This window comes from Lathamus discolor, chromosome 4 (assembly GCF_037157495.1).
Source record: "Lathamus discolor isolate bLatDis1 chromosome 4, bLatDis1.hap1, whole genome shotgun sequence".
NCBI classification, from domain to species: Eukaryota; Metazoa; Chordata; class Aves; order Psittaciformes; family Psittacidae; genus Lathamus; species Lathamus discolor.
Window position 1 is genome coordinate 29,385,337 of NC_088887.1, and position 20,256 is coordinate 29,405,592.

General features: G+C 38.5%; 1 protein-coding gene across 10 annotated transcripts in view; it reads left to right on the top strand.

Moving 5' to 3' along the window:
- MAP3K7CL (MAP3K7 C-terminal like) overlaps nt 1–20,256 on the top strand; it is a 40,057-nt gene that overhangs the window by 7,677 nt on the left and 12,124 nt on the right. For 3 of the 10 annotated variants that reach the window (XM_065675682.1, XM_065675680.1, XM_065675679.1), the window contains 3 exons: nt 2,038–2,098; nt 2,353–2,461; nt 11,581–11,639. In XM_065675682.1, coding sequence (XP_065531754.1) covers nt 2,081–2,098; nt 2,353–2,461; nt 11,581–11,639 — 186 coding nt within the window. In that variant the 5' untranslated portion in view covers nt 2,038–2,080. Of the gene's footprint in view, nt 1–478; nt 744–1,690; nt 1,849–1,869; nt 2,099–2,352; nt 2,462–11,580; nt 11,640–20,256 lie in introns of those variants that run through there. The other 7 variants (XM_065675687.1, XM_065675683.1, XM_065675686.1 and 4 more) reach the window with 5 other exon arrangements.

Sequence of the window (20,256 nt, forward strand, 5' to 3'; positions counted from 1 at the left end):
GTCATGATAGAATTCACCCTTGCTTATCTAAAGGGTATTGATTTTTGCCCTCACATATTTAGATGGTTAAAAGAGGTAATTTAAAGACATCACAGACCACAGAGTATGTGACTGGGATAAAAAACCAGGTTTGCTTCTAGCAATAATTTTATGGCAAATTTAAAACCTAAGCAGAATGCATCATTTTTGTTTCTCAGGCTATGATATAAAATGTTAAGTATACTCTTATGTGGAATACCACTTGAGATAGTAAGCAGAAGTCAGGGGACTGTGTACCAACAATGCAGAATGATGAACAGCCTTGTTTCAAGGATGTGCTTATCACTTTAAATCTCTTATTTTCTTTGTTTTTGTTTTTTTTTTTTTCTTTGTATTGGGAGGTATGGAAGGGAAATATAATAAAGAATTTTTTATTAGTAGTTCTGTTGTTTTTGAAGAACAATGAGATGTCTCAGATGTTTCTTATAAAGTGAGGATCTGGAGGGAAAAAAGAGATCAATAATGTTCAGAAGGTAAAAATTATTAGTCTAATGCAATGCATTTCAAAAGGGAATATTTCACTTGACCCAAGGATCTTTTCCTGAGTCCAAAAGCATACACTGTTGCAGTTTAGTTGACTTTTCTTTGTCTCTGCCCAATAGATACCAGTTCAATTTTTGTGTCTTGATTATTAGAAATGGGGAATAAAGAACGATACCTGATATCCTTCATGTATTAGTAGAAGGAGACACTCTCAGCTCCAAGTAAGATTTATTTGAAGTAATCATTTTAGATTATTTGCTGTTGTTTTGAGAAAGGATTATGTACTTCAAATAACAATTTATTGTGTAGCATTGCTACAGGGTAACCGTATCACTCTGCTAGCTAAATATTAAGACAGAGAGTGGAAACACAAAAGAAATGCTGAAATTAATGTGCCAAATGCAAATTTGATACTCACCCACTGATTGCAAGGCAGTGATGCCAGGGAAGTGTTTGATTCACTTGTGCATCACCAAGGAAGATTATAACCCTGAAATATTGTTCTGTTCTATTGACTTTCTGAGACTGCCAAATAAATAAGTGTAAATTAGAATGAGTTGTTTGTATTTCGGTACAATACAATAGCTACTTTACTGAAAAAACGCAAGACTATTGGCTTAGGAAACTGGCTTTTGCTTTCACTAGCTAAATGCTGAGTTGTCTACTGACATGTGGTACAACTTCTAGTATATTAATTGTATTTTCCTGAAGAATTTGGTTTCTGAGGAATTGACTGAGGAGTTTTTATCTTAATTTGAAAGTGACTCTCATAACTGTCCACATAGTTGGTATGGATGCAATGCACTCTGGATAGCATAGTCTTCAGTCCTAAAATAATTTCTTTATGGGCAGATCTTTTTCATGCATGATGTCCCACTGACTTCATGTTCTCCACACATGGAGCTAGTCAGAAGATTAATATCTGTGAATTTTAACAGCTTTGTGCTAGATATACAAGGAGATTAAGTTTGCATTTAGCTATTCAATAGAATTTAACCAAAACCTGTCAAAAGGTTAAATATACACAGTGGAGCTCTGAGTACAACATTTGAGTGTTCAGAGATGCTTTAATTATACCATTACAGATCAGTAGTGGCTAATTCTTTTGTTGCTCAACCATTCTTTAGTGCCCTGCTTGAAATGAACTAGCAGTTTTCTTAATGGACAGGGTTTCATCTCAGTAAAACTACTTTTTGGGATTGGTGGTCTCAGAAGAAAGACTGAGGACTGAATAAGGTCCCGATCCAGGAGTCAAACCCATGCAGACAGACCCCTACACCTGCACAGAGTTCCATTGAAGAATCACCACCAAGGTTTGGAGACCCAGTAACTTTCTGACCATTAAGTGTGTGACTATCAGGCACAGTTTGACTGGGGGAGTATGGGTGGAAGGTAGGAGGATGGGTGTCTCCTCATTGACACCATGTGGAGTGGTGTGCACGTTTCCAATCACATGGCAGGCTTGGGGTCATGTTACTCTCAACTCCCCACCCCTTCTTCCTTCTTCACCTTCAGAACCAGGCAGCATTGCCACGAGTCAAGGCTTGCTGAAGGGGCAATGGCGGGGAGCAAGCAGGTGAGGAGAGGGGAAGCTTCCTTTGCCATCGTTCTTTCTAATCTGTAAATAGCAAAAGAAGGGCAGTCTCAGCACTGAATTTCACTTAAATCCTTTTTAAATGGAAAAGTGAAATGGCGCTCCCTTGACTTTGATTCTAAACATTGCTTAGCTAGAATGAGAAAGATAGCTATGAATGCATGAAAAGCATTAAACCTCATTTGTTGAATGGTGTAACGTGCTCTGTAATAAGTATATTGTTTGTATTATTACAGCTGGAACAAACAAGTAAAAACATTGACTCAAGTGCCCACATGATCACCACCGCCAGGGTACCTGCTGATAAACCAGTACGAATTGCCTTCAGCCTGAATGAATCCCCAGGTACAGTTTAATTTATGGAGTAAACCACAGTGAAATTATTGCTTTAAGATTTTACATGCTCTTACCAGTGTTTACAATATCAAATGAAGTCCAGTGTTACGGGTGGATTTTTTTCCTAAGTGATAGCATGTGATCAGTTTTCCTGTCTGATAACTTTTAATGTTTCTGTTAACAATTTCATTATACTAAAACCACGAGCCTGACGGTTTAGATCTTAGCTTTCTTTCGGTAGTTTGAGTAATATAATTTGGATTGTAATTAACTATCGAATTTACCTGCATATGCGGTATGTCTGATTTTAAGGAATTTTAAAACAAGAAAAGAAAAATGACATGTTGTACTGAGGATGATGCTAAGAGCAGGAAGAGACTTTCCCTTCAGCAGGGAGGTTGGAAAGTGCTGCATGTGCCCAGCTTGATGAACGGTTTCAGGAAACAGATGCCCCACATGGCATGTGCCCTGAGAAAGCATCAGAAATTTCATTGATGCTTATCCTGTCAGCTAGTGCTGATTGAGTATTAATTTCCCCAAACATACCCTGTACATACATGGATCCTTTCATCTCTGGAATAGATGGGTATTACTAGTTTTCACCTTAAATGTTATTGAAGCCTAGAGAAGCTGTTGCCAAACAGTAAAAGTTAGAATGAAATAAAGTAAATTGGAAGCTGTGAAACATCCCCCAAAAAGTTGTCTGTGCTGTTGCTAAAGGTGGGTGTGTGGACCCAGGGTTGGGATGTGTTTATGGCATGAAATATAAGGATCTTTGATAACCCCAACTGAAATTTACTGCTGATGAGCGCTTTATGGGAGGGTATGCATTGCAGGCTAATGTTTGAGGCTGCTTCCTAAGCTTTGTGTGAATAGTCTCAGTTTGAATACAGTTCTCTCATTTTAAAAGTATTTTAGAATATGCATTATCTTTCCTAGATAGTTGTTGTGTGATATTAATTTGCAGCTAGAACCTGAAACAGAATCTTATTCCCTAAGCAAGACAATCTAAACCCAAGTATCTTCATATATTACTGCACATCAGTTTCACCTCAGGAGTACATGTGGCTATGTGCCCATTTTTGTAGATTGAAATAATTTTGTAATTACATTTTATTATAGAAAGTAATAAGGGATCATTCTTATCTTTCAAGGCATAGTAACATGGCAAATTTCTCATAGGAATTGTGGCAAAAATAGGACTTGAAGAGAGATGTAAAAGAAAGGGGAGTGCTCTTACAAATTATGGAAAAAGAATGCTTATGTGAGATACTGAAAACAAGTCAGGGAAAGCTGAGACCATGGGAAAATCAAAGAGGGCAGGGTGATTTGTGACAAGAGACGGCAGTAGGAAATGACAAGGTTGTGAATAGCTTGGAAGAAGACGACATGAAAGGCAGGAAGCCTAGCTTCCTTAACATTGCATCATATTTTATTTTTTACTTTTCTATCCTCCTAATAATTACAGCCTTTCTTTAAACATTTAGAGAAATAAACGCAATTACAGAAAGGTCATAATTTTCTGCTACAGTTTGGTTAAACTTTTCCATGATTTTGAGTCCTTTATTGTATATATACAAGTGTTCCTACATTATGCAATCCAGAATCTCTGTGAGTACTGATGAAACTAAATGGCAACCAGTAAAGTGAGGGCCAGCTCCTCTGCATCACATCGCCTTGGGTTCTATCAGGAGGTCTAAAACAGCATACTGTTTTACCATGTCAGAAAAATTCTGCTCTTGCTGTTAATAGTAAGCCTGAACTTGGTTATTACATTTGATATATCTAAGGAAGGCAAATGAAAAAAAACTTTTACCAGCTTTGAAGATTTCCAGCAAACCATCATTGAATCAAGAGATTATAAATAAGTATTTAACACTTTATTTTTCAAGATGAGCTTCAAAAACATTTTACAAATAGACCTTTAATTATTCCATATTTGGCTTTTATTTTTTTGTTGTTCTTCTTGGTTTTTTCTCCTTATATTTTTATATTTAATCTTTTTTTTTGTCTTTGACAAGAATATTTGTTTTCTGTTCAAACAGGAGTTACCTGCTACAAGCGTGATGGTAAATCACCAGTTAAGGCTTGTGTGCTGCTTGGGTATATGCAAAATGTTCTTCACCAGGGCTAAGTGCTGAGGCAATCTATCTGACTTAAGCTTTTCCTTAAATTCTACCTCACTTGAAAGGCACAGTAACAGATTCACCACGAAAGGCTTGCATTCTCCTTCCGGGGGCTGTACAACTGCTTATGAGGAGGAACTGGCAGCATAACTGGATATAAAAAGGGGAAATGGAATGTTTCTTCTGGGTGCTGATTATCTCACTGGCTAGGATTGTAACCAAGCACTGGGTGTGAGGAGCAGCAAAATGCTCTCGACTCATGAGAAGAGATTAATTTGTGTTAACTGACCTACAAGACTGGAGCTGGCTTATCCTGACTGTACAAGAAACAATTTGTGTTATATTATTTGCCCATCAATACCTGATGACTGAAATCCTGGCCAAATTTGAGCAGTATTTTTAATGTGGAAGTAGGCTAACCAGTTCCTTAAAAGTCTCAGGAGCAGCCCATGAGAGGGTGCTATATAAGAAGACAGTTTTATTGTGTATCTCTTATTCATGTATATATAGATATCTATGTTTGGCTCTTTTACTCAGGTTCACTAAACTGGAATCGAACATAGGTTTCTCAGGGTGTGTCTGCACACTGTATTACACCAGTTTGACTTAAGGTACCATTCTAATTTAATGAATTTCAATACTATTATTTCAGCCCACCTTATATCAGTGGAAAACTAATGCAAGTTTAACTGAACTTGGTATTCTGAAATTTGAATGTGTTCCCAAATAGAAAATTCATTGTCATTTATCAAAATCAATTTAATTAAACAAAATTCAATGTGTCCTAATTTATATCACTGACTTATTTACTGAACATATTAAGATGCAATGATATAACAGGAACTTTATTAATTTTGGAGAAGTGGATTTGTTTTGTGTGATAGTTCTAAGGGAAGTTTTATAGGTAAACATCTCTTCACTTTCCCTCCTAGAATAAAAGCTTGACTCTAGATGAAAAGTTCGGATATTGACATGTGCTGCTAAGTTCCTTGGTTTGATATTATTAGTAATATCTTTTGTTTGAAATTAATCTACCTCTGATAGCACTCTCCAGAAAAATCACTGATAACAAAGGCAAAGCATACATCTTCTAATGAAACAGTGGAACAATGTAATATTTTTGCAAGCATAACAAATGACTTATTTTACTCCTCTTTATGCCTTTGTTATCCTAGTGACCACGAAGATTTTTTTGCTTTTACATTGATCATGCAAGACTCTTTTGCAATAGGTGCTTCTTCAATAGCAACCTTCAAATCCCTCTCCCATCCTCCTTTTGGTTGTAATGGCAACAGAGGCTTTCCAGTAGATAAGATACTGGCTGAAAACTGCTAAAATATGTGGCTAAAATGTGAAAAGCTAGTTTTCTAAAACGACACCCAACCTACAAGTAAGTGGCTTGATCTTTGGGAAATTAGACAGGAACTTAAGTGAGAGACCCTCAAAGGGGTGGTGGCTGCGCATTCATCAGAGGATGCTTTAGGCTTAGGTGAAAGTCTATGTAGTAGGAAGGTTTTGCTCTTATCTCGTCTGTTATGGGCCATTTCTATTTTGGAAATGTCCACAACTCTTATTACTGAGCAAGCCTTCATAGCCTATTCCTGGGTCAGGCAGTGACCATTCCCCACTATTTTACGAGTGAGGTAACTGTGAGGTTGTGTAAGGTCATGTTAGGGAGGGCTGTGAATAGAAGCCTGGGAGCTTCACTCAGCAGTGCCAAGTCGCAGTCACTTAGCCACACAGCCTTCCAGGACGAATTCAATGAGTCTATGCTTGTCTGTCAGTAATCAGACTAGAGCTTCTGCATCTCACTGTCCTCCTAAAGCCAAGAATGGACCCCAGTACACAGTTTGCTAGTGTTCCACTGTGATTTGCAGTACTTGCAGTTGAGTTTGGGCACTTTCCTTGTGTAATAGCTGATCCACTTACAGGATAACAGCCTACTTATGTTACTAATTTAATTCTTTAATTTAGGAGGAAGAGATCTGAATACACTTACCCACGCATGTAGGAGAAAAAAATAGTACCTGATTGTATAATTAAAGACTGGATCATAACTCAGTTACTCAAGGAAGCAGAGCTGTCATTGGCATTTCCTAAATTTTGAGTGCTTGATTTAGCAACCTTAATATGCTTTCAACACATTTAAATTTTTATGTTCTATTTCTGTCTTTGTGAAGATCCTTGAGAAAATGTAATTCGCAGGTTTATAATGCAAGTAAATCAGATGTTGTTCTTAAAGTATTCATTAACTATTGCCTGTATCCCACGGCTCAGCGAAATAGAGCAGCCATATAGGAAGAGACTGGGGTGTTGTTACACTTAATTGTACCAGACATCGTGTCAGTCAGCAAAGTATGAGGGATTTTGCTCATTCGTCTATGTGGTGGAGGTTTGGGCTATCGGAATCTCCAGAGGCCAGAACATAATTGAATAAGTGAAGCTTTCCAGAAAGTGTGATTCATTCTCAAATGTACATTAGCATATACCAGGGGACTGAATGCATCAGGACATCACTGAGAAGTAGTAAGCCTTTTCAATGAAGACAATCAGTATTAATACAGTACAATCCTCTAAATCAGATGGCTTGTGTGGATCTCTGTACTACGCATTAGAAACCCACCTCTCTTTTGTATTAATAGATACTATCAGCAGAGAGACAAGAACTTACCTGGGCAGTAGATTGCTGCTCAAAGAGCACAACCAGTGACCCACACAGCTCTGTCCCCAGATAGAGAGGAGGCAATGAAAAGAGGTAAAAAGGAGTCACTTGGATGGGCAGAAGAGTCGTGTTAAAATGTTATGGTAGGAAATGAATGGGCTAGTATTGGTTGCAAAGGCGGGTAACATTCATTTTCAGGGAGGAGGCTCAGGGAAGACCTTATCGCTCCCTACAGCTACCTGAAAGGAGGTTGTAATGAGGGTGGTGTCAGTCTCTTCTCCAAAGTAACAAGTGGTAGGTCAAGAGCAAATGACCTCAAGCTGTGCCAAGGCAGGTTTAGATTGGATATTAGGAAAAATGTGTTCACCAAAAAGGTTGTCAGGCATTGGAACAGGCTGCCTAGGGAAGTGGTTGAGTCACTATTCCCGCAGCTATTTAAAAGACTTGTAGATGAGGAGCTTAGAGACATGGTTTAGTGGTGGACTTGGCAGTGCTGGGTTAATGGTTGGACTTGATGATCTTAAAGGTCTTTTTCAACCTAAATAATTCTATGATTCTATGACAGTGAAAATTGAGCACCTTAACGTTGCTGCCCTTACACAAAGGTGCCCATCACACCATTTAAGCATGAAGGAGAGTTGACTGGGCAGTATGCTTAGGGAGCTTGTTTTTTTGTTGTGGTGTTAGTTTTGATGTAGGAATGGTCAGAGAGCCAGCTCTGACATAGAACGGTACTTTGTCTCAACCCAGCTGATGGAAAGCAAAAGGAGGAAGTCATTTCCCCAAAGACCCTCCCTCAGATGCTCTCTGTTATAATGACAGACTTCAGGAACAAACAAAATAGATGAATGAACCTGATGAAACAAACATAAAACCCAAACTGTATCCCATATACACGAACCAAGCCTTTGGCTAAAAAACTTTATATGCGAAGTTCATCTTGTAATTGGAGTAAAGGTACTTTACCTTTAGTATACTTTTATATTTCAAAATTAGTTTCAGGATCTATGGGAAATCAGGAATTTCTAACTCAGTTAGAAAATATGCAGCAGATAACTTTGGCTTAGGTGATTGTAATGATGTCCCTGATCTCTTTCACAGCATAGGTTAGTGCTCTTAACTTTGCTCAGATGGCCATAACATTCACATGTATGTTCTTCCTCCTTTCTTTTTTAATTGTGACCAGAGCCTTGATTCATTTTCAGTTGCAGCAAATTGTAGTCTCTGAATTTTGTATATTTTTATTTTTAAACAAAATATGTTTTCAACAATTATCTTGAATCATTTTTCTTTATGAGTGACAGGGAACGGAGCAGTAAGATAGTGACTGCAGGAGCTTGATGCTGTTTGTATCAGGTGAAGAATCAGCCTAGTTATTTTCAGGGTATTGTGGAACAGAAAAGCCGCTAACTTTATTATAGAGGGAGTCTTTGATTATGTCAGTGATTCCTTATAGCAATCAACTCATTAAATACTGCTAATAAATGGAGGAAGGAGGAAAAGAGCTATTTCTAAATTCTGTTGTCTAAGGAGATGTAGAATAGAAAAGAACAAATACAGACAGATGAAGAGATAATTATGAGAGTGTTTTGATCTTTAGAATATCTTCTTTGATATTTCAGACATTTTCAATGTTTCTGATTTTCAGAGTCACAGTTTTTTAAGGCTGGAAGCCAATGTGGTTTCATCCAATCTCCTGCATAACACCCAGTGTTCAAGCTTGTAAGGGCAATAGTGACTTTTAGAGGAAAATGCAAGACTTTGTATCTTTCCTCTTGACTTTCTGAAAATATCATCAGTAAAATTTTAGGAGGTGAATGACAGCTGTAATTTGCTTTCCCCTTGTGTAATATATAAACATGTTTATGTTTTACCAAGTGATTTTTGCTGTTATTGTTGTGGTTGTTACTTTGACTACAGTGAAATCCAGACTGACCTGATGCAGTAATTTATTTTCACTGAAAGCTTTTCTTTCTGTGGAAAGCAAAATTGCAGTTAGTTGTGAGAATTTCTATTAGTTTTTGTAAACTAAATATTTCAGCTGAAAATTTCAGAGTAGCCTAAGAGAATTAGGAACTCAGAAAAATTTCAAACCACTGAAGTCCTCAACTTTTCTTGATGGTGTTCTGCACATCAGACGATGATTTAAACAAGTCTTAAACTAGCATAACTAAAAAAAACTCTAGCAGCTGTTCAATGGATGCTAGGGCAGGCCCATTATAAAATGTACTATGGTATGTCATAATGGTTAGGATACCAATATGTTCTATTTTTAGTACCATTGACTCAGTCACTTGAGTTCAAAAAATAAGAAGGGAACATCTGTTTATTGAAAGGATTTCCTCTATAATAATTTCTGTTCCCATCCCATCCTTTTAAAAGTATTATTTCCAAACATTTCTCTTACTGGCTCTCTTCTGAAGATAATCCAATCTGTTTTCTAATATTCTGGCACTGTATTAATTTTGATTTCTTGTTAATATCCAGTGCAGTGAAAAAGTAATTTTTGGCTGTTATTTCGTTACAATTCTTGAAGTTGTTTTTGCTTTGTTTTTCTTATGTTAAAAATTTTTGAGGTCCCTCCTTAAAGCCACTGTACCAAAGATTGTACTTCTGGAATTGTCAAAACAAATAGCAGCTTAGCTGCTGTGGACACAACTCTGGTCCAATATCTCTGTCAGAATATTTAACAGCTATTCAGCCAAATATTTGTAGAGCAGCTGTACCCCTAGTCAGACTGAGCCCTATTCCATCCTTCCTTTTAGCCTTGCCATATGATTCATCTTTCTTCTTTTAGAATATTAGTCTATTTTTAAATTTTGTGAAGAAAGCAACAGCAAATTAAAGGTAAACACTTACGTATCAGTGTGTTACAATTCTTTACAATTAAAACAATTAAAGTATTTTCCAGAATGGACATGTTTGCAACATGGCATAAAAAATTAAGTGTGTGGAAGTGGGTATGACTTCTTGCTAATACTAGCAAAACCTCTATCCCATGAAAATATAGAATTTCACTCTGTTTCCTGGGGAAATTCAAGAGCTTTTGCTTTTTCCCTCTGTATCACTGTAGGGTTTTTTTTTTCTTCTCTGGGCATCCCTCCAGTTTATTCTTCATAGGGTAAGGTGAATTATTTCACTTTTTGTCCCTAACCTGCTTTGCTGTATGACCACTGAGGGTAGGAAAAACAGAAAACAAGTATTTAACAGATAATTTAAATCCTACTCTGTATTCTCTAAGAATATGGAGAATCCTGATTTGATACATGGTAATCTTAATCTTCTTGGGGTTTTGTTGGTGTGTGTAACTCTGCCAGCACAGAGCAGATTGCAGGATCTGACCTATGTTAGCAATTTTCTCCTATGAGGGCCATCCTTATTTAATTCTGACACATTACAAATAACTGTAGTAAGCTTGCTAATAGTAACCTTCTCTTGACCTCCCATAACCTGTAGTAAGATGCATAAACAGTCATCACAATCCAGTGCAAAACTGATAGTGTGAAAGTCACTGAGAAAGAAATATTGCAGTGGCTAGCTGTGACGCCACCGAGTATGATTCATATTTCTGATCTCAGTCCAGCTACTAGTGGGCAGGTGTCCACTTCACAACACTGACGTAACTGGCACAGTCTGTCCCACCTTTGCTGGAAGCCTGTACTAAAAATAAAGAAATAAATAAAAACACAGATTGGCCTGTTGTCATGAATCAACTAACTCTAGCTGATGAGGATTGTTATCTACAGGTTAAAGACATTCCTTTGCAGTACATCTGTATAAGTAACAGTCTTCTAGTTCCAGGGCTGCCAGGCTGGTTTGTGTGTTCTTGTGGTTGCCTTTGTGTGGTAAGAGAAAAGTTTTCTGTTATTGCTGGGTTAGCCCTGGTAAGTCATTGTATTGTGATGAGGAAGATATCTTTCCCTTCATTCAAGTAATAAACACTTTGGTAATAAGGATGATGTCCCTAGAAGATTCCTTACTTTGCAGTGTAATAGAAAGCTCAGGATGAAAGACTGTTTGTTTAGATTCATTTTTTCTTATTGAGTAATCACATGTTCTACTATGTTAACTGGCTTTGTTTAGGTTTTAATGACGGCGATACAAAGTAGGCTTTTGTCTTTCCATCACCTAAACATTTACTTATTGCCAATGCATTAGTACTTCCAAGTACTTCCGAGCCTATTGGGGTATCTCAAGTGTAGAAAGATAAGCAGATGATGAGGTGTTTGCAGGATCACAGTATTATTGTGAATACATGCAATGTAGAACAGCATTAAACAGATTATTTGAAATGCCCTTTTCAGCAGACATTGACTTTTAACGTCATGTTTACCTTTTAGATGATGCTTCCTCTGAAAACTTCCCTCTGACATTTCCAGAACTCGATCAGCAGCTGCAGGTAAACCTTTTCACTACAGTTCTACTTCACATTCGCTATATTTGTTATGATAAAAACCCTCTGGTTGCTATAGTACAGTGAAAGTGCTGCTTCTCTAACCTGTTAATATTTAATAAGACTGTATATTTCCACAGAAAAAAAATTGTCTTTTCAAGATCTGCAGAAAAATTTATATGACATTTTTAATCCAGTTGTAGGGAGATGACTATTTTAACAATCTCACCTGCCTTTTAATTTTTTTGTACAATTCCTGTGCAAAACACAGCTAGGTTACCCTGCTCTTGCAGGGGGGTTGGACTAGATGATCTTTTTAGGTCCCTTCCAACCCTTGGGATTCTGTGATTCTGTAATGCAGTGAAGAGAGTTCTTGTGGTTTTGATAGGAGAAGGAATGAGCCAGGTATTATATTCTAATGCCTACAGACTGTGCTAAGATTGGTATGATTAGCTTTCTCTGAAGCACTCCAAGAGAGTGCAAAGATGCATTTTGTAGTGCCATCTTATCTCTAATCTTAGGTGACTAAAGCCAGCCATCAGGATCAGTAAGAGTCTTCTCAAAGTTACTTTAGTTCATGCTGCATAGCCAGCAACCCTAACTGTTGCCCTAGCAAGTGTCTGCAGACAGCACGGGATAAAAGTGGTGAATCCCTTTGTGAACAGTCCGATTTGTCACTGTAGGACAATGGAGCCCGAGTATACACGACAATCAGATGGCAGTTGATGGCAACTCCATGGTTCACTAGGCACAGGGCCAGTTCTGCATCCAGGGATTATTTCCCTTTCCTCTGTGGCGGTTCTGGAGTGCTTGCTGGCTTTCGTAAACTACTTCAGATCATCTGTTTCCCAGGAGCATTTAGACTTCCTCTAATATTTCAATATGAACACAGTTGTTTCCTGAGTGTAAATTGAGAAAGGCATTAGCAGACCGTGTTGTCCAATAATGTCATCCTTCCTGTCCTCATCAACTCATGAGACAACACTGGAGGGCTGCTGATTTAAAGGACTGACTTCTCTCCTGTTGCTCTCATCAAAAGGATGACTGAGGAAGAAATGGAGGCTGACATAAGTCTTCTTGCTCTATCCCTCTAATACTGAGAATAGGGGAAAGTTCCTTAGGTGTAACTAGTTAAGATTAAAGGAATAAATAGCAACCTAAGATCTGGCCTGAAAGGAGCAAGGTAGTATGATGGCCTTTTAATTCCACTGATCTTTCAATGCAGCAATGTAGATTGATACTCTTTTTCCCCTCAGAAGAATTAAATTTGAGGAAAGCAATGTTTTATGGCTGAAGCACTGAATTGAAAGAACCTGCATTCTGTTTCCAATTCTGTCAGTGACATGCTGTGTGATCCTAGAGGAGCTGTTTCATGCCTCTTCTCATCTCTGAAATGAAGTTAATACTTTTTAGCTTTTTTTGTTAAAGAGCATTGAGTTCAGTGGGTGAAGAGTGCTCCAAAAAAGCAAAGTATGATTTCGTTACTGCTATTGGTATATAAAAACAAGATTAATAGTGTTAGATGTAGATACTTTACAGGCCAAGTGATGATTTTTTTCATTAGGACTTTTATGACCCATTTCTGCAACATATAATGTACTCTAAATGTGCAATTTCATGATAGACTGAAATTGCTCCTCTGGAAGCATTCAGGTCTGCTGGATAAATAATAGCCATTCTGTCACAGTTTTTGAAGTATGCACTAGGGCAGTTCCACAAAGTACACTCTTGTCTGTTAAGTACCTGACTTTTTTTCAAGAGAACCTTCCTTTATTCTCATGATATCATATTCAAACAAACAGTCAAAGGCTTTGATTCAGATAATGTTCTTTATATTATCCTTCAGAAACTGTTTTTGGTAATACTGAGGTAGTTGAAAGGATAACTTAAGACAACTATCTTGCTTACTCAACCACTCAAAAGTATAAAATTAGTGGTAGAGCTGCATCTTTCAGCTTTTCAAGCTTATGTGCATATTTAAGTTTAGATGCCTTTAAACCAGAGACAGTTAAGTCAACATAGTGTTCTGAGCTGGTGCAGAGGTAACTTTAGCAATGAAAACTTGAATTTTCTTAAGTTTTGTCAATCTGGATCACAGCTTGAATTTGTAATGATTTAATGTAATTACATTATGTTTATACTTGTCGTGGTTTAAACCCAACCACAAACCTTGTTCACTCACTCCCCCCCTTTCTTGCCCTCCCCCTGCTCCCGGAGGGATGGAGAGGAGAATCGAAAAGAATGCAACTCCCACGGGTTGAGATAAGAACAGTTTAGTAACTAAGGTATAACACAAATCACTACTGCTACCACCAGTAATAATAATGATAAAGGAAATAACAAGAGGAAAGAATACAACACCTCAACACCAGCCGACCAATAACTCGCCCCACTCCCCCCAGCCGAGCACCGACCGATACCTCGTCCAACCCTGCAGTCCCAGCCCTTCCAGGTAACTCTCCGTTACATCCTGGGCATGATGTGCTGTGGTATGGAATACCACTTTGGTCAGTTTGGGTCAGGTGTCCTGTCTCTGCTTCCTCCCAGCTGCCCCTCCTCCCTAGCAGAGCATGAGGCTCAGAAAATCCTTGGCCAGACCAAACATTTGAGCAGCAACTAAAAACATCAGCGTTATCAGCTCTCTTCCCCGGCCAAAAAATGAAAACATAGCACTGCACTAGCTACTAAGAAGGAGAAAAATGACTGCTGCTGCTGAACCCAGGACAATACTGTTTTAAAATTTTGAACAAGCAATAAATGTAAACAAAATTATGATTTGCCTAGTTACATTTTCTTTTTGTTGTATTTATTAAATTTATTATTTAATTTATTAACTTTTTTAATCCAAAGTGCAAAGTGTGTGTCAGCCCAGTATAGCATGTGGTTGCAATTTATGTTAACATAACCACACCAGCTTTGAAACAGGTACCTCTTGTATTACAGAAGCAAACTTCAACATGGGATTCCCTTGTCATTCCACCCATGTCTTTCTCTGTCCCAAAGTTAGCTAGTATAAAGTAGCATATATGAAGTGCCATCTAAATGAGCCCTATAGTCAATTGTGGCATAGCAGCCTGAAATGCTTGAATTTGTAAGAATGAGGGTACATATTTTCATAATAGAAATATGACATCTAGAGTCACAAGATTTTCATCACTGTACCATAAATGTAGTCAAAAACATTTGTATTTTATTTAAACTAACAAACTGTAAGTGCAGGGTAGGTGGCTATATAATAATAGACACAAAAAGAAAAAAATACAAATTCCAGGTTTCAAACATACAAAGGTGATTTTTGAAACCTGATTTAAAACAAAACAAGCAAACTAAAAGGCCTACCTTCAGGTTGGGTTTTGAAAGCAGCTTGAAAGCTATGTGCGTTCACTGAGTGACTTGGAAAATCAGAGCCTTAGAATTTTATGTATGCAGGCAGCAGACCACAGCCTGAGTACCAGGCAATTTGCACCTCTGTTTTAGGCTTCAAGCCCTTGTCCTCCTACGTTAGGCCCTGGCAGACAACTTGGCTGTTTGAACAGAATTACCTAGTGTTCCCACTTTTCCTACCACGATCCTGCCATACCTACTCCCTGGGCACTGGTATCCGATGGCAGGGCAAAGTTCAGTGAAGCCTCCCCCTGACAGGGTAGTAAACCCTGCTGTCCAAGAGCCAGTGCCAACTTTATAGAGGCAAAGGTAGGACTGGCCAGAGAAAATGTATTTCTAGGAGGCTAACTACAAATAGCTAATTCTTTATAAGGGCTCTTACTAGAGGACAATGCTGGTTGAAAGTTACAGCTTCTTGCTGAAGCATAAAAATGATCAGTCTAGTGTCCTGATCTACTAGCTAGGTTCAGACCAAAATGTTATCTTCTCCAACTACCTTTTTGAATGTTACATTTTTCTACTACTCTGAGAGGAAGAAATTCCAATAAGCAATTTGTAAGAAAGTAATATCAATTCTCTAACTCAAAAAATTTGCTTTTGGTTTGTTTGTTGGGTTTTTTTTGTTTGTTTGTTTTGGGTTGTTTTTTTTTGGGGGGGGGTTGTTCTGTTCTATTTTATTTTTTACTTAAAAAATAATGTGTGGTCAACCAGACAGTTTAAGCTATATGAGGGAAAAGCCTGGTCTCTTTTGCAGCTTTATTATTAAAAACACTCTAGGAAGTTGTTCATTATATGCAGTGAATCGACGCTCATATTAATAAACTTCTTGCTTTAAATTCCTTTTGTTTGCAATATTGGAAATTATTCTCTTCCCACTGACAAGAAATACTTTGAATGAGAGTAAAACACTTGCATATTTGGGCTTCAGTGTCATTTCTCCCCATCCTTGTTTGAGCAGTGTGGTGGGTAGTGGCAGGGAGGGTAGGCTTGCTACATTTGTCAGTTTGTTATTGGGAAACCTTAACCTTTGCCTTGTGCAGAAGTTGGACTGGGCATTGGAAGGCGCTTCCTTGATTAGCTGCATAGTCGGTGGTGGCCCCTGTGACAGACACTCTACTACGGGTTATCTGCTATATTTAGACACCTACATCAGCATCTAAGGCCTCGTTGTTTATGTCACTGAATATAGAGGAAGGTACCTAGTGTTAAAACACCCGCATTACTATGCCCTGTGTGCCGTCCTGTTCCAGCATTTTCTATGACTTGCTCAGTGCATCTCCACCGAAGTCTTTATTCCAGCTGGGAATTTGATCCTGAAGAGGGAAGAACACAAGTCACATGGATGCACAGGGTGGTCTGTAATTCTTTATCATCTCTTCTCATGTAATCATGAGATTGAGAGAAGCCTTTATGTCATATTTTGTATTACGAATCCATTGAGCTCAATGGGGTTAGGTGGCTGTAAAATTGCTGCAACAGAGAAAAGGCTCCAACCATTTATAATATCAGTTTGTTAAGTGAAGGGGTAGTTTTTAATGCTTTAGTGGGAAATATCTACACAAAAGAAGCAAGGAAAAGATTACAAAAGGGACAATTTATTGTGTGTGATACAACCATTTAGCAGAACCCTTGTTTACTCTGAAATTTTAATAACGGAACTATTGCTTCTACTGAATGCCAGGATTCTTGCTAGATGCATACAAATTATTTTAGAAAGTTTGAAAGTATATTCTGTTTTTAAAGAGTATACTGTATTTTTTAAATATGTATTAAATTACAAGAGAATTCCCAGAGTACTGTGGTGCTCTATAATTAGATTTGATTTCCTACGAACTTGATAAGTCTCCTGTAATGCTGCTGTGATAACTGTGATCTTAAATTAGATTATGTAAGACATGAATGTTTACAAAGTAAAAGCATCACACTGAGGTTAGAAAAGAATGGTAAATCTCTCGAAAAAGTAGAGCAAAACTCTTAGTTTCTCACATCCAGTTGACTTTCATTGTTCGGAGGAAAGAGAACTGCTTACTTTCATGGTAAAACTAGAGTAGACTAGATATATCCTAGACTAGATACCTAAAACTAGTTGAAGAATTCCTGTTGCACAACAAAAAGTAGCTGCAATATACAGCTATAACTTTGGCTTGGAATAATGTGGGTTTTTTCATCATGGAAGAGTATATGAGGCCACGTAATGAACAGAGGCCACATGCAAAATATTGGCACTGAACTTTCTGGTTTTCCAGACTCATCATGGCCTGACTTCGCGAACGAAGATTTGGGAAGGGCTTTACCCACGCTTACTACAAGCGCGCTGATGAATAAAAAAGCCAATGTGGGATAGGCAAATCCGGTTGCAAAAAGCACAGTGAAAGGTCTCCTTGGCTGGTATAGGTGGGGCGCGATTCTTTCTACATTGTCTTTTCTCCTCGAGACTAATTCTGTGTGAGTTCTCAAAGGAGACAACGGTGTTATGGAGCGACCAGTGTCCTGAACCACCTGCATGCAGGGTTGGGTCTGCGACTTCCAGTGCACCTTATCACCTGCTGTTTCGTCCCTCGCCTATCACTACAGGGCTTTGCAAGTGTGGGTAAACCCTTCCAGCCTGCGCAGTGGATTTTTTAGATGAGGCACAGCGTGCGTGGAACTGGCCCCATCCTTTACACCCGAGGTTCACCTGCCGGGGCCTAGCGAGCTTGGACGGTGTCAGCAAAGTCCTCAGGTCGTAGGTTTGATTAGAGTGTCCTTCTCTTAGATGGATGGCCTTACAGGGCTAAACGAGCTTCATCTGCCCGGGTTTGAAGTTAGAGTTGTCCTTCTCCTAGGATGGCTGCCCGAAGGCTAGTGAGCCTATCCTGCCCATGGACACACTTTGTCTGACCCTTCACCTGAGACCTGTCTGGCATGGGAGACATGGGAGACCAGCATAGCTCCCAACCTCACAAGGGCATGCAAGCTCTTTCCCCACGACAAGGGGGTGTCCATGAAAGAGTTTTCCAGACTAGTCTAACTGAAAATCACCAAACTTTTCAGGAGAAAGTTTTTATTTTTTTCTTTCCCCACAGTACAACCAAAATGTAAATGCAAACAGATGAAGGTGAATTAAAAAAATAAACCATTTCAGAGTTTTTAAACACTTGGGTGACACTATCAACTATACAACTCCTGTGAACATGTAATGCTGATATTCATATGGCAAGGCAAAACACACTTTGTCACGGGAGTGGTGAAGCAAAAAAAATTGGTGAAAACTCTCATTTTGTATCCCCCCCCAAAAATTTAATTAAAACAGCTCCTTCAGCCTTTCTTAAGAAACAGGCAGAACTGCTCAGGCTCTTTCTGTTTCTTCATAAACTGCCTTTGCATATCATCTTCCCACATCTTTCATACCTGGATTCCAAACAAAAATCTAAATAAACCACGCATATGTCTTGTAAAGATGTACATAGATACGTGCAGTTAAGAATATCCTCTAACAGGATCTCTTAGTGTCTACTTGCTGGATTCTATAGAATGTTTGTCAATGTCATAGTGAGTCATTCAACAAAATACAAGGAAAAATCAGACCTTGTTGAAAATTGGGAGCAGTGGTATAGAGCACCACTGTGACTGAAAGCTGTAGCTTTTTTACTAACTTGGTGAACAAAATCAGAGATGCTGTGTGTGCATATTTTGCCAGCACAGGAAAATGAGGGTGGATGACAGTGAAGCCTGAAATAAGCAGGATTAGAAGTAGCAACTGTTACCATTAAATATAACTTTCTTTGGCAGGGGTGTTTTTTGCTTATGTAGCAGGTATGCTTTTATATATATTAATTTATGAACGGGCAAGATACTTCATGAGGTAACAAGCTTGGGCTGTCCTAAGGAGAAATGAAAGCAAGGCTCTTGGCTTCTGAGTGAAAAAAATACGTACTGCAGATTGAACTTTATTAAAGACTTTTGTAATTAGTTACCTGGATAAACTAGTGAACTAAAAAAAAAAAAATAAAAGAAAAAAGAAAAACAACTACAGACTTCATGGATGAAAAATGCTTTCTGCTGGGAATTCTAGTTCTCTGCCACAGGAATGTCATCAGGGTAGCATCTGCAACACTTCCCATGGCCTGGCCACAGGCATTCAAAAAAGTCATTCCAGGTAGAACGGAAGTTGCTGGAGCGGGTCCAAAGAAGGTCAGCTGGGCTGGTGAAGGGTCTGGAGCACAAGTGTGATGAGGAACAGCTGAGGGAACTGGGACTGTTTTGTCTGGAGAAGGCTTAGGGGGACCTTATTGCTCTGTACATCTACCTGAAAGGAGGTTGTAGTGAAGCGGGTTTTGGTCTCTTCTTCCAAGTAACAAGTGACAGGACAATAGCAAACAGCTTCAAGCTGCATCAGGGAGTTTTAGATTAGGTATTAGGAAAAATTTCATCACAGAAAGAGTGATCAGGCATTGGCACAGGCTGCCCAGGGAAGTGGTGGAATCATTGTCCCTGGAAGTGTTTAAAAACCATGTAGATGAGGAAGTTAGTGACATGGTTTAGTGGTGGACTTGTCAGTCATGGTTGGACTTGATAACCTTAAAGATCTTTGCCAACCTAGCTGATTCTATAGTTCTATGATTCTATGAAAGGGCAGCAGAGAAAGACTGTTTGGATAAGCTAAGGAAAATAGAAATTTCATCTAACCTGCTTAGAGGAATGCAGCTTTGCCAAGACACAGGTCTTGGAAAGTATGTGAGAACTCTCTGTAAGTACATCTCAGGGGTAAAACAGATAGGACAAAGAACCACCATTTGAATGAAATAAAGTGTTGGCACAATAAAAAAACTTGAATGAAATACAGTTCTGGCACGATAAAAAAACTTGAATAAAATATAGTGTTGGCACCATTTGAATGAAGTATAGTGCTGGTACTATACAAACCTATTTCAGGAAACCCAAACTGGAAATGACAAAAATGCTTCTAAGCCTTGGTGAGGCTCTGGGCCAGTCTTACAACTGGGCAGGAGACTTCAGTTTTTCTAAGACAGAACTGGGCAAGTGTGTGAATGGCAAGATATGCTTCTGATAACAGGGGACTGGACTTGCTGGTTTTGCAGGTTTCTCCCATTCCCATTTAAATGATATGGGTTAGTCCAGTAACTATTCTGTGACTGTTTTCTGTGGAAATATGCTAGTTCTCTAAATGTCTGCTGGCCAGTTGGAGCTACCCCTCCAACAAGCAAAAAATAAAGAAAAACAAGCAAGTTTTGCCTCT